The sequence below is a fragment of the Marmota monax genome, unplaced genomic scaffold (genome assembly GCF_021218885.2).
Source record: "Marmota monax isolate L192 unplaced genomic scaffold, Marmota_monax_Labrador192_F-V1.1 WCK01_AAM20220418_F8-fsc00012, whole genome shotgun sequence".
Taxonomy (NCBI): Eukaryota; Metazoa; Chordata; class Mammalia; order Rodentia; family Sciuridae; genus Marmota; species Marmota monax.
In genome coordinates, this window is record NW_026695227.1 from 30,844,435 (window position 1) to 30,859,713 (window position 15,279).

A 15,279-nucleotide genomic window follows, 5' to 3' on the forward strand; every position below is an offset into this window, starting at 1 on the left:
GGGGGTGGAGTTACTTGCTGAGACTGTGTTTTAAAACACTACAGATTCTAGGTGACCAAGAGAGCTCCAAAGAGCTCAGGTTTTATAGTTTTAAAGCTGCTGCTATGGGGGATCTATCCAAGAGCACCACAGACTTTCCTTTTAGGGAAACAGATTTTCACTGAAAATAAGAATCTAACAGAACTGCCCACGAAACATTAGGTTTCCATACTTGGGGTGAGCCTTGGTGCAGAGAAGCCTCTCAGGAAGTCCTTCCAGCTCTGGGAACCTAAGTTCTCCAGAAAGGGTTTATTGAGAAGAAGACCGGTCACCTTTTTATACAGGTAAATAAAGGTGGGGGCTTAATTCAAATGTAGCTGCATGGAGAAACACACTGTGTGAGAGCTTTCCCATTGCTCTGAGTTAAGCCTTACACATGCTCCAGGAGCCATCTGAGGACGCAAGCAAAAGATAATCAAAGGAAACAGTTCAAATGTCATAACTGCTTTTATTCTTATCTCCAGTCAATCACAGACCCCGGAAAAGTGAGGCCAGGGAAGGGGGCGGGCACAGGCCAGGGACCTTGGAGGAACTGAGGCTGGAAGGGCAGCAATTGTGTCTGGGGCTGTGGCAGACAAGCCGGTATCCCTGGTGCTGAGCCTTGGGAGCAGCATAGGGGTGGTTTTCAGTAGACAGGTAAATAGTGACTGAGAGATGTGACAGTCATTGGTCAAAAGGGAACAGCTGGTGGTTGCTGAGAAGAGAGGGGTCTGGGAGGACTGAGAACTGGGAAGGCCAGCAGGCAGGTCCTGTGCCTCACGACTAGCCATAGCCGCCCTAATTCTTTCCCACTTCTCCTCTCGAAGCCACTGGGGGGCAGCAAATTGCTTGTGTAAAATCTCATCCTATCCCTGGCAGACAGGCCACTTTGTCCCCAGGTAAGCTGGGGAAGGAGATGCACAATCTTCTGAATGAGGGGTCTGTCTGATCCTGAATCCCCCAGGATGAAGTGTAGGAAATTGAAAAATCAAGACTCTTGGGCCTCCCGAAATTATACAGAAGGAGCCAAGCATGTACCCAGCAATTGGTTTAGGGACTTCCCTGTGCCTCCCTGGCTCTGGATCTGCAGCCTCCAGGAAAGGATCTCTTTGTCTGTCACCTCTCATCAGGATACTTCTGACTTCACATCACAGATGGTTAGATTCCTGGCTTCCTCTAGCTTTATAAAATGAAACCTACCCTTTCCCAGGTCCAGCCTCACCCAGGCCAAAAAAATGAAGAGCATCAGGGTCCCTCCTCCTCTATAGCTTATGGCAACTGCCCAGCTTCAATTTCTCATAATCTGGCATTCCTGTTCCCCGCCTGTCCTCCTTTCAGGACCCATCCAGGTGTTCCTGGGACTCCTCACTGCCCAGATGGGAGTGGCACACACAGGCTTCAGTTCTGGCCTTGCTGTCAGCTCTGCAATGCCCTGGACTCTCCTTAGGACCCAGGGTAGAAGACTGCAGCATCTTCTGCTGGGCCTCCCCACCTCCTCAGAGGAGCCATCATTGATTTGTGCTTGAGTCACACACATTATTAATGACTGAGGGCTTACCCTTCCCCCAATCTTTTGGAGCTCAACCATGGAAAAACTTCTTAATCCCCAGTTTCTGCATAAATTATCCCAGGAAGAGAAGGACATGGACAAGTGAATTCTGGGAAGCTGGCCAGTGTGGGAGTGGCAGGTTAATGACTGGGAAGAGGGGGTTAAACCCTTCTAGTACCAAGGCCAGAGATTAGGAGAGGAACCCAAGAGGCCTTGGAAGAGGGGTGTCAAACCGGGTGTGGAGATCAGGGAAATCAGTGTTCTGGTGCTTCTCCCTGCTCCACACTGGCCGCGGACTTCCATCTTGCAAATAGGAAAACTGAATTTTCCTATCTGGTGGGGGGAGTGGGAATTGAAATGGGTGGTACTATCCCCAGAGATCTTGGGGCTTGATCATCCACCTTTCTGGGCTCTCATGCAGTCTCATTCCAGCCCCTCCCCACTCAAGCTGGAAGGAAAGACTGATGCCTTTTGAGCGAGGCAGCCATGGATTTGAATCTCAGATTCACCACTGCTAGCTGTGTGACCTTAGACTCATTATCAAGCCTTTCTGATCATCTTGGCTTTGCCCTCCCTCTGCAGTAGGGACATGCAGAGGACTGCCTTCGTAGGACTGCTGCAACGGTTTAATTTAGACCAACACACAGTGGGCACCCCCTTCCCCTGCCCTGATTGCCTTTACCTCACACACACACTACCTGCTGGTTCTTGGTTCATTCTTTCCTCAAATACCCAAGATGGAATAAAACTTCAAATGCTTCTATTATATTTCTTGAAAGCTAGAAGTAGGAAGGGCAGAGAGGGGTGGGGTTGGGACTGGATAGACAACACACCTAGTCACCTCTTCCAGGTGCTAGCGGGGTCTCCAGAATAGGAAGAAGAGGAGAGAGCCCAGGAGACAGAGAGGCCAAGGGAGGGTCCTGATATCTACTCAGAGTCTCTTTACCTCCACCCAGTAACTTTCCACTAGCTCTGAGTTGGCCCTGGGCACATGTCGGCTGCACACTGCCCCAGGTGTGGCCCCTTGTTGCTCTCCCTAGCAGGCACCCAGCCAGTGGCCGGGTGGCTGACGCACACCCTGCCTGAGATCCCAGCCACCTGGAGGCTGATAAGGAACTTTGGCCTCATCACATGGACCAGCTCGAGCTATTGGTCCTGGCTGTTAGCATCAGCTGGACAGCTTCCAAATTGGAGAGATGTGGAGATAGGGAGGGGTAGGAGTTCAGGGACTCTGGGCTGAGTGAGTGGCCAGAGAAGCTGGGGGAAGGGATATGGACCTGCCAACTTCTAAGGCCTCAGGTGGCCTGGCTGGGGATAAGCCAGAATGTGGCAGCAGATAGGGTAGGAAATAAGAGGTGCAGAAGGGACTTGGGCATCCCCTCAGGTTAGGGCTGGGGGCAAAGCAGGATCCCTCCACATGGAGCTGACCCATTAACTAGAACTGCCTGCTCTCCAGAACCTCCAGTCAGAAAGGCCCCAGCATACCTCACTCTTCTCAGGCCTGTGGGAGCAGTCCCAGGCAAACAGGGAGAGAAGACAGTGAGAAGATGTGGGTCTTAGAATTATAACCCTAACACCTCCCAAGTGGACCCAGGTCTAGATAGATTGCCCATGCTGCACAGTTCGGTCTCCCCAGTTGGCTTTTCTGCCCCTACCTCCCTGGGAATCCAGGACAGGCCCTCAGGAGTAGGTCCTCCTACCCCTATCTCTTGCTCCACAGGACTCCCAAGAGGACAAACCAAGGCAAATATCAGAGGCCTTGGGCTTCCTAACCCTTTTCCATTGCCCTCAGCCCTGGGGCCCATTCTCAGAACAAGCCACTGGTCCTGGAGTTGAGAGATGGGCAGCCTGAGACACCTTCCTTTCATCTCCCTTGGTGCTCCCCACCCATTTGCTTATAAGGTGTCAATGTTTGACCTGTAAGAGAGAGAACAGCAGGTTGACTGGACACAGAACAGTATCCCTCAGAGTCACCTGGTTGTGACAGCCCTAGGAGGAATCCTGGTAGGGATACAAGTCTCAGTCAGGCTTCTTAGGGTCTCCTTCCTGCCTCTGAGATTTTGCTGGGCTCCTCCGACTTGTCCCTTGGGTTCTCAAACCCAAAGAGGCCTTCATCCTTGACTGTTCCAGTTTGGAAGATGTAACGGGGGAGTGGGGAGGGTAGCACGGGGGATGATGTGGTCTTAGTTCCTCAGGCCCCAAAGGATGGCATATGTACAAGCTGCAGAGGGTCAGGTGAGGGCTGGCTGAGGGAGAGAGCAGCTGGCCACAGGCTGGCTGCAGCAAGGTTTTATGTCTGGTTTTGCAGGAGCACAGAGAGGGTCAAAGGACAGGGAAGGGGCATTATCTGGAGGAAGGCGGGAGTGGAGAGAGCTTTTCATTCCCGGTTGGTGCCAAAAAGCTGCAGGAAGAAGGTGAAGATATAGATAATATCTAGGTAAATGTTGAGGGCTCCAAAAATATACTCTTCTGGGCTCAGCGAGTGGCGTCGGTTACCCATCAGCAACTGGGTGTCAAATGCCAGGAACTGGGGAAGGGAGGAGAGAGAGAGAGAGAGAGAGAGGTCAGAGGTCCAGTCAATGTGACACTAAGACATCCCAGCTACCACACTCAGGCCACCCTGATTTTTTTTCACCCTCAACTGCTGTTTGGATGTGCAGTGACTCTCCTGTGACAGAACAGAATCTCTCGCTTTTCCAACACCTTCCACCCCTAATTCTATTCAATACCTATTTACCAAGCAACAACTATGTTCCAGACACAGGAGTACAGCAGAGAGCAAGACAGACAGTATCCCTGACCTTGAAGAGCTCTGTGTCCAGTAGGAAGTAAGGGCCTGTGCCATGAGTGTAACTAAAAAGGGTTACAAGACCTATGTAGGTGTGGCAGGGAGTTAGGGAAGGAGGGGTCCTTCCAGCTGAGCCCGATCTTCATGCTTCTGGCAATAAAAGCAGAGACTGAGCATTCTTAAGTTATTTACACACAATAGCCCATTTATTTCTACTAACATCCCCTTCCAGTAGGACTTAGCATCCTAGAGGAAACTGAGGCCAGAGATGTTAATTTGTCCAAGTTTACCCATCTGGGAAGTGGCAAGCCCAGGATTTGAACCCAGACAGGCAGGCTCCAGAGCCCCTAGGCTTGACCATTCTTCTCTGCTGCGCACTGGTAGCACCCAGGGTTAATGCATTTCCTCCCAGGAAACATGCTCTCCCATGGAGCACCTTTGTGGCCTAATGGACACTGAACAGATTCCTAAGGGACAGTGCCTCTCTATCACTGCTGCCCCTATCAGGCCTTGCCACTGGTCCCAGCAACTCCCTCTCCTTCTCCATACCTATCCTTGGGGTCCAAGCCTACACAGTAGGACTCCCCAGTAACAGGATATGGAATTTGGTAAGCACAGTGCATCTTTCTGGGAAGAAAGGCCAAAAAATTCCAGCATTGTCCCAAGGATAAGAAGCACTGGTCCACGTGGGATTGGAATTCTTTAAATCCATTCACATTCTTGTTAACTGGGCTGTGCCCAGCTCTTCCATCACTTGTGTATGGAAGACTGGTGTTCCTACAGCCCTCTGAAAGTCATTCATTATACAAAAACTATTCACGGAGTGACAGTTGCATGCCAGAGACTTGTGGAGAGCTGAAGAGACAATAAGGGACACAAAGCTATGCCTGCCTTTGAGAAGCTCACAGGTTAGAGCGGGATACAGATAACTACAAGAAAATCTGGTATATGCTATAATCAGAGCTCCTGATTGGGGAGGAGGAAGATGTGGTGACATTTTACCTAGGGTTTGAAGGATAAATAGAAGTTTGATAGACTGAGAAGACCCAGAGGAGCCTTGAGGACCTGAGGCACCCTGTGAGGAACTCCATGTGTCAGGAGCAATATGGGAAGGGAAAGAGGACAAAGGGGCTGGAGCCTGCCCTTGAAGCTTGAACTTTGCTCTGGAGGCACTTTCCTTCACCCTAGCCAGGTTCCTTGACTTCCCAGGACTGATTTCTTGGAGTTGCTTTAGATACAGCCCTGTGGAATCCTGGGAGAAGCTGTGCTGATGTCCCCAGTGCACAGGTGCCAGGGAGCACTCTAGCATGTGAGACCAGACTCACACACTTGAAGGTGAGGTGGTAAGGGTAATTGTGAGCTCAGTCTCCAATGTCAGCCTGCTACTCATTAGCTGGGGGACCCGGGCAATGTACCCAATCTCTCTGAGCTTGATTCCCCAGCTGTGAAAGGGAGATGAGAGTAACTTGCCTCATGAGGTTGTTGTGAGAGGAAGATGAGCATGTAAGGCACCTGCACACAGCACTCAATGAATCATAGCTATGACCTGGGTTTTATTGTTATTATCTGCATAAGGAGAGGTGCCCTCTTGAGGACAGGTAGACACCACTGATGAGCCCAGGTGGCTCCTGCATCTCATCAGGGAGGCAGAAATGTTCTTAGGGGAAGATGTGTGGCGTTAACAGAAGGAAAATGGGGAACCACAGCCAGGATGGAGGGGAGCCTGCATGGGTACATCAGGTTCCTGAGCCCCGCAGCATTGAGGGAAGAGCACCCACAATTATGGAATTGCAGTGGAAATGCCTTCATATGACCTCAGTGTCCTCATCCACAAAATGGGACAGTAACGAGACAAGGGGACATTGTATATTACAGTATAGAGTGCTATCAACTATGATTACTCTTTAGCTTCATTTTACCTTATTCCACTCTGTGGAATTTGATTTGAGTTCCCAAGTAAATTTTCCTTCTGTAGAGAACAAACAAGCAGAGGGACCAACTCAAATGCTACAGGCTGTTTAGCAGTCACAGTTGCCAGCATAAGTTAATAAATTGTTGATCTGCCTTATCAATCAGGAGATTGCTTGGTTGATTTCCCAGAGCCTGGTCACCCCTGGGTGAGCTAATGAAATTGAATCTCTCAACCTAGAAGGCTTGGACCTGATCAGGCCTGGGGCTGGCTCCTCCGAGGAGCACCCACCCAAGGAGGTCTCGGGCAGCCAACTGGCTTTTCTCTTGGAGAGAAGAATGGAAGCATTTCTGCCCCTGCCATTGGCCAGAGGCCATGGATGCTTATCTACTTGGTGCTATCTGCTATGGCCTGCCCCAAATTTCAACCCTCTGCTGGTACCACCCATCACCACAACCTCATCCGTGTGAGTCAACTGAAGGCTTGTCACCCATTTATCCTCAACAATATTTACTGAGCACCTATTTTGTTCTGGTGAAGTTGCCCTGATAGAACTGACAGTTTAATGGGGGAAAAGACATGATCAGAGATTTTGTTATGAGTATGCATTCATTAGAGGGAAAAGTAGTCCGCTGGTATCTTCCTGGGTGATGGGAAGCACTGTTAACTAGCGTCTTAGTTGAGAGCAGGTATCTTGGTTTTGGTTAACATCTTAGCTGGCAGCTAAAATTTTAGTTGAGAAGTAACAACTGAGTTGACTGCTAACACCTAGAAGGAGAGCAGGTGCCTGAGTTAGGACCCTACTGTACATGAGACTTTTAGAAGGACTACATGATATGAGGCAAGAGGCATAGGGGGCAAGTGGCGCTAGGATGCTATTAATAGGAATAGTCCTCATCTGAGCTAATACTCTATCATATCTTACTCCCTCAATTTTCCCTGGAAGGTAGGCATTGACACTATCTTATATATAAGGCAAGGAGTCTCAGAAAGACAAGTGACTTGCTGTTGGCAAGTCACTTATCTAGCACTGGAACCACATCACCCACTTTCTATTCTGGTGGGGCTGGGGGAAGAGCAAGCCTGCAGGGAGACACAGAGAGGACCACACAGGGAGCAGAAGGGCCAAGGTAGACTTCCCTGGTTCCCCCACCGTCCAGGGCTGCACCTGCTCAGAGCCCCCTGGTCACACACCTGGCCTGACCTGGAATACAGCCTCAGAGGTGAGGCTGAGGTATTCCAGGAGCACCACTCTATAAAAAGGCCAGCTCAGAGCCACCAAGAGACAGGCACTGAATACAAAGATCTAGGGTTGCAGTGTGTTGAGTCAGCAAAAAAGGGAACATGTGGACCGCATCCGTCCTACGGAAATGCCAGCATGGTGCACAGAGCGGCGCACCCCAGGCCACATTCTCAGTGTTTGTTCTAACAGTGATTCACTGGCAACAACCCAAACTATCAACAGGGGACAGTTAAATAAACTGGCATGAGTACTGAGGTGGAAACAACTCTGATATATACTACTATGAGAAAAATGCAAGTTGATTTTTTTCCCATTTTTAAAAATCTATACTATATGATCTCACAAAACTATGCACATCACAAGAACCTATATAGAAATGATCTACATAGAAAGGTTTGGAAGGAGAGACAACTGCCCACAGTGGTTACCACTGGGGAAAGGAATGATAGATGCTATCAAAATGACATTTCTTTTATCCATATTTAAGATTAAAAAATATCTTAAAAGATGTATTTATAATTATGAAACTGGAAATTAAAAATAAAAGGAGGAGCCAGGTACAGGGGCACAAGCCTATGATCCCAGCAGCTTGGGAGCCTGAGGGAGGAGCACGAGTTCAAAGCCAGCCTCGGCAATGGTGAGGCACTAAACAACTCAGTGAGACCCTGTCTCTAAATAGAATACAAAATAGAGCTGGGGATGTGGCTCAGTGGTCGAGTGCCCCTGAGTTCAATCATTGGTAACCACCCCCCCCCAACAAAATAATAAAAGGAGGAGCTTATGAACTCCATTGTTCAATGCTCATCACAAACCTCTGTGCCAGGTGTTTCATGACATTTTTTGGCATTGGCTGAGAAGACTCAAGCACAGAGTGTAAGTGACTAGCTCACTTCACGAAGCCAAGAGAATAGCTGTCTTCTGACCCTGAAGCCCAAGAGAAGCAAGCATGGTGTGTGTGTGTGTGCATGTAGAAAAAAATGAAGAGTTGGGAAGAGAAGCAAACTGAGTTCATGGCCAGAACACAGGCTTCATGGACAATGCAGAATACTGGGCCCCCCTGCCCCCATGTTTTCAACTAGAGGGTTGGCTTGGGTCTTGAGGATTGTTTTCTGTTTCCAGTACTGGGGATTGAACCAATGACTTTGAACATACTTGGCAAGGGCTGTACCATGGAGCCTCACTCTCCCCTCCCCTTTGTGTTTTGAAATGGGGTCCCTCTAAGTTGCCCAGGCTGGCCTAGAACTTACGGTCCTTCTGTATCAGCCTTCCAAGTCACTGGGATTACAGACATGCACCACAATGCCCAGCTGGGTAATCTTAAGAGAAGACACTACCATCCTTAAGTCCTGGTGCCCCAGTCTGGTTTTTAGGACAGTGTGAGGAAGCAGGGGAGTGAGGAGAGGTTACTGAGTGGGAGACTTGGGTTCCATTTTTTTAAAAAAATATTTTTTTAGTTGTCAATGAATCTTTTTGTTTATTTATTTTTATGTAGTGCTGAGAATCAAACCCAGTGCCTCACATGCTAAGCAAACCACTCTCTACTACTGAATCACAACCCCAGGCCCTGGGTTCCATATTTTGTTTGATGCCAATAGAAGGTACTTCTCTCTCCTTGGTTGACCTGACACAGCATTTGCACCCTCAGGCAGACCACCGAAGTGGCAAGGTCTGGCAGGCACTTGATCTCAAAAGCCTGGCCCAGGATGAAAATGGAATAGTGTACAAATGTGTATGAAAGAGTCTATGTGGCCACATAAGGGGTATGGGTACGATATAGTTAAGAACACAGGCTGGAGAGAGATGCAGAACTGGGTTCAAATCTTGGCTCTGACTTTAGGCATTGCCCCGAACAAGAGTCATTGATCACTGATGGTATGCCATGCACTTCCCATGGGCTTCATATATATCAGTTCTCATAAAAATCACAACCTCCTAGGGAATGGATACTATTATCATCCCCATTCACAGATGATGAAACTGAAGCACAGACAAAACAAGTAAACTTGTTCAAGGTCACTTGTTCAAGGTCACACAGTGGTAAGGATGAGCGAGGCCTTGAACGCAGTTTGGTGGGGGTGCCTTGGCCAGCTGCAGGGCTTCCCCCCACTCCACAAGCCCCCTGGCACCACCTATGGCACTGCTTCTGGCTCTGCCCTGGAGGATTGCATCCTGGATGCATCTGCCTGTTGCCCGCAGGGCCTCATCCCTCCCTCAAGCCTGTTTCCTTGGAGATGAGGGGAGTTCTTTCACTTCCTCCTCCCTAGCAGGCTGTCCTGACCATCCAGGCTTGAGCAGGGCGTTGGTTCTGAGGATTATCAGAAGGTGAGACTGAGGTGAGGCCTGGGAGGGGGATACAGCACCCAGGTCAGTCCAGCCCCCACCCCTGAGGAATCCACTCAACCTCCCCGTGATGTAGGTGAGGCCTCAGTAAGGCCACAGTGCTATTTCCTTTCTGTGATGAGGGTGGGTGGCTCTCACTGATGTTTTAGGCTTCTGTAAACCCTGGAGGCAAAGGAGCCTCTAAATTCCGAGTGAAAGAGATACGCCTAAGATTATCCTGTGGCCTTGGACTTGTGCATTACTTCTGCAGTGTTGTTCCAATTGCATAGGAGGTCGGGTGCACATCACAGCTCACTGGTAGGGGTAGGGCCAGGGCGGGGGAGATGGGAGTGTTTTTCTTAAATCTTCCAGAAGCTGTGGGCCAGGCCTAAGCAGGTCATGGGTGGGGAACACAGATTCTCTATTGGGACTGGATGAAAATAACTGCCAACAGCCTCACATTATAGGTAACAGGGATTGAGAAGGATTCTCTGGTCTAGAGAATCTCTCTAGGCCTCCATTTTCACATCTTTGAAATGGACAGAGAGATGTTGGGCTGATAGTCAGGAAAGTTGGGCTTTCATCCAGTGTGGCTGTTAACACTGTGTGTGTGTGTGTGTGTGTGTGTGTAGTGTGTGTACCTTTTCTCTCTGGGCCGAGGAGAGATGGCTATGCTTTAACCTCAGGGTGAGGAGTCTGCACACAGTGTTAGAGGCCTACCACCTCTACAAAGCATCTTCCTAACACTGGCTTTGGCCTTCTATCAGACGTCGAAGCATCTTCTTGTGACCATACATATACTCCCCGCTACCCTGACTCTGGGACACTGTAGTGGTTTCCTATCTGGTCTCTGGTTTCCCAGCCTCTGACTGATTCACTTGGTTTCTCCCTAATCTTCCCTGAAGCATGGTGACTGGGATGTATTTTTTAATCAACTCTCAGTGGCTCCCATAGTTCTCAAACTGACTAGGTTGGTCGGGAGGGAGAGTTCTATCCAAATGGGCCCATCACTTGATTTCTAAATACCTATGCCTAGCTTCTTCCCTAGGTCTCTCAGACTTGGCTTCCTGATTTAGGTAGCTCAGTGGTCTTAGCTTCCCCCCCCCCCACAAAAGGTACAACTCTAAGATGGAGTAACCTTCAGAGTCATGTGACCTGGAAGATTAGCCCGCTGTTGCTAGAAATCAGCTGATCAGGCCCTTGATCCCATTCCTCTCAATTCCTGCTCAGGCCCCTCAATACTGTCCCATTGTCCCAGACCAGCCATGAGTTTCTACAAAAAAAAAAAAAAGAAAAAGAAAGAAAGAAAAGCAGCATTCAAGAAGAGGGCACCAGGAGGTGAGAGGAGAATGCAGTCACTCTAAGGCCGGTGCCTTTCAGCTGACTCACCCACTTTTGGCATTTGAGTACTGGCATCCAGTAGTGGGACCGGGTGGGAGTTGCTGAAAATTCAAGGTTTCCTGACCATGTACCAAGGATGGATGTGGGTGAAGCCTAGGAGAGGCCTGTTCCTCAAGGCTGAACCAGAGCCCTAAGAAGCCTCGACTCTCCACCCCCTGAATTGCAACACAATTCAGCTGATTGACCCTGCCCTCAAAAATGGCAGAATGTCTCAGGGCAAAGACTGAGGTTTCTAGGAGAGAAAAATCACTGGATTCTCCCAGCCCCTTTAAAGCGCAGGCTGGTGGGAAGCGGGATATCCCACTGGATATCTGCAGCCTCCTCTGACACTTCTCTTCATCCTTTTCTTGCATATCCTTGATGAGGCAGCAAACAGGGCAAGGATACACTGAGTGCTTTCTGCAATTCTCATCTAGCTGCAGGGCTAAGAAAACCCTCCATGGTGCTGAAGGCTAAGTTTGGGGATGATAGTAAAGGCAGGTGGAGACCAGGAACTGGGTTGGAGCCAGAAGACCACAGATCCCACAGGATACAGTGATGCTGGAAGCAGGATCAGCACAAGGCTTCAAGCACACAGTGTGTGCTTCTGAGTTGAGGTTAATGCAAAGGCTTGGGGATTTTAGTTAGCTCTGTGGAGTGAACTCTGAGGATCCTGTCTACTTGAAACTAAGAAGAAGAGAGTAGAATGAGCCTGGAGGCTCCTCTCCTCAGCTTTCGCCTGCACCCTGGGACCCAGGGACCCTGTCTTCCCTCTTTTGACCAGATGCATCCACCCATGTGCTCTCCGCCAGGTTTATGCAACCTGCAGGATGATCCTAACAAAGCTCCTCTGGTGTATTAATCTAATAAGACATTAACGGGTAATTGGACACCACAGTTCCTTCTCCTCCCTCATGATTCACCAGCGAGTGCTGAGGCCATGCCTAATTCAACTGTGCAACTCGTGCCATCTTAGCACCTCATGGACCCAGCCCTACCCTGGCCACACCTCTCAGGCATCCATTCAGCCCAGAAACATCTATGGGTGCCTGCTGTGTGTCAGGCACTGTGCTAGGTGCTGGGACTACAGCAATAAACAAACCAGACAAAACCCCTGCTCTCAAGGAACTAATTTGTGCTAGAAGAGAAAAACAAAAACCAAAAACAATGAACGACAGAAAATAATATAGTGTATCTGAAGAAGATATGTGCTAAACAGAGAATTAAATTTGGGGGTGGGAGGGAGCAACGCGGAAGTGCTCAGGCACACTGCGTTGTAAAAGAAGCTAACCCTTGAAGGAAGGGGAAAAATGTTGAGAAGATACAAGGGGACAGGGAAGCCACAGGTGCGGGGACCCTGGGCGTGGTGAGCCTGTCATACTCAGGCAGCCAGCAAGGTGGCAGTAGCAGCGTGGGCTGGGGGAGGTCAGAGATGGCCTGTAGGAAGAACTTCGTGATGTCAAGGAGAGGACTGACTTGGTCTAGCTCACTGCTGTGTTGGTGCACAGCCTCTGGGCCCAGCAGGGCAGCCTACAGGAGGCCATTGCAACAAGCTCAGAAGCAGATGATGGTGACTAGCATCAGGGAGAACCATGAAGGTGGACAGAAATGGTCAGATTTTGGAAAGAAAGTAGAGCCAGGGGATTTGGGGCTGGGCCCATGCAAGGTATAAGGAAAGGTGAACACTTGAGGCTGTCACCAGGGCATCTGTCCTGAGCAACATGAAGAAGGGGAAGGCTGTGGGAGAAGGAGGCACCCAGGGAAAGAGCAGTAGGTCAGTTTTGCACATGCTAAGTTAGAGATGTCCGTCAGATTTCACATGGAGACACTAACTAGGCAATTGGATTTTCTAATCTGGAATTCAAGAGAAAGATCCAGTCTGGAGATGTCAATATACTGTCATCAGCATAAAAGATGGTATTTAAAGCACTGGGGCTACCTAAGACTCCTAGAGAGGGAGGCAAGAGAGAAGAGTCAGAGAACCAGGGTGGGGTGGAGGAAAAAAAGGAACAGGGCAGGGTCCTGGCCTGGACACTCCCAAGGAAAGATGATGTTTCCAGGGGAGGGAATGAATGACTGCATCAAATGGTGTTAAGTGACAGGCAATAGGAACACTGAAACTTGAAAGCTGAATTTGGCAACATGAAAGCCATTGGTGATATGAATGAAAGCATTTTTTTTTTTGTACTGGGGATTGAATCGAGGGGTGTTTAACCACTGAGTCATTCCCCAGCCCCTTTTTATAATTTTATTTAGAGACAGAGTCTCGCTGAGTTGCTTTAGGACCTCACTAAGTTACTGAGGCTGGCTTTGAACTCACAATCCTCCTGCCTCAGCCTCCTGAGCCACTGGGATTGTAGTGGCTCTCACTGCGCCCTGCTGAATGAGAGCATTTTAAAGAGGGTTAAGTGCTGAGAGCGTAGCTCAGTGGAAGAGCACGTACTTAGCATGCATAAGGTCCTGGATTCAATCCCTAGTCTGGCGTGTACACACACACAGGGTTAAGGGCATGAATTAAAAGGACAGGAGGGAGAGAAGGAGGAGAGGATTCAGAGTAGTGAGTGTAGATTTCCTTCTAAAGAGTTTTGATATATACAGGGAGCAGAATGGGGCAGGATCTTTAGGGAGATGTGAGCCAAGAGTGTTATGTGAGTTTTTTCTTCAGATGGGAGAAATTATAGCCCATCATGCTGATGGGAACAATTCTGCAGAGAGGGCAATACTGACGGTATCAATGAGAGAGAAGAAAAATAGCTGGAGAGCCAGCCCTTCCTAGTTCCTCCCCAGCTCCAAGCCAATAGAAGCTGTCCTCTTTGAGAATGACTACAGAGTGCTGGAAATGGTACCAGGCTGGGCACAGGACATCTGGGTCCTGCTCCCAGATTTGTCCCTTACCAGCCATGGGACTGTGCTAAGCCCATAACCCACAGGGCTTCTGATGTGGAAGGCTCTTACAATAACATCAGTGATTCCTCCCTCCCTGGACCGTGGTAGCAATCCAATGAGTTAATAGGTGTGAAAGTGTCTTGCAGAACGTAAGGAGTAGAACAGATTACTGGGATTATTTTTATTATTCTAATAATGCAAGGGATTATTAAGAAGATTTAAGGGCTTACCATTCACCCAGTCCTACCTGGGTGTGCAGGGAGGCTTTCCTGCCTAGCTCCGAACTCACTGTGACTGAACCTCCCCAAGCCAAGCAATGCCCTGACCCTCCATGGACACCCACGCTCCCTCCAATTCCACCAACCCCACTTTCCCTGGCTTGACCTTTCTTCTGTCCCCGGCAAATGCTATCCTCTGAAGCCCCACACACTACTGCTCAGGCTTGCTCTCCCAAATGCAGTCCTCCTCCTTTCCTTCCAGCCCAATTCCCCACCCCATTCTTTTCTTTAGAAGGTATGACCTGGAGTGCAGGACACTGGCCCAAGAGTCAGGAGAAGCAGTGTCTTTAGGATGACCAGGTATCCCAGTTTGCTCAGGATTTGGTGGTTCTCTTAAGAAGTGGGACTTTGAGTGCTGAGCCCAGGAACATTCCAGGTAGACTGGGAAAAACTGGCAGCCTAATCTTGACCAAGGGCACACTTAATTGATTTACCATTATCTTGCCAGAAAACCTTGGACTAATTACTGAAATTTAGTTTGCTCATCTGAAGAGGAGGGCTTGGAGTTCCAAGTTCTTCCAGCCATCAGATTTAAAGGCTGGAGGTCACTGGTTTATTCTACAATATTCATCTAGTGCTACTATGAGCCACACACCGTGCTCTTCCTGTTGACCAGTGTCCAGGCTTGCAGCCCAGCACCCCACACATGGTAGATGCTCAATAAAGACCTGCAGAAAGGATGAATACATGAACCTCCACACCCCAATTCCTGGCTTCATCTTCATCTAACCTCTAAAACATCTGCTCACAGTTCTGACCCACATCCTTCTTCCTGTGTTGAGAGAGAAGGGGTTGGGGATTGATGGAAAGGACTCATTCTCTCCTCAACCCCAAGTCAAAAGAAGCTTGCCCTCTTTGAGGTCCCATAGGTAGGTGTCCTTTAGGGTATATGCAGGACATCCGGTTCCA

General features: G+C 49.2%; 1 protein-coding gene across 1 annotated transcript in view; it reads right to left on the reverse strand.

Moving 5' to 3' along the window:
- Positions 1 to 463: 463 nt before the first annotated feature.
- Positions 464 to 15,279, reverse strand: part of Faim2 (Fas apoptotic inhibitory molecule 2) — a 31,956-nt gene continuing 17,140 nt past the window's right edge. Inside the window, exon 12 of the mRNA XM_046436362.2 lies at positions 464 to 4,094. Coding sequence (XP_046292318.1) covers positions 3,945 to 4,094 — 150 coding nt within the window. The 3' untranslated portion in view covers positions 464 to 3,944. The remainder of the gene's footprint in view (positions 4,095 to 15,279) is intronic.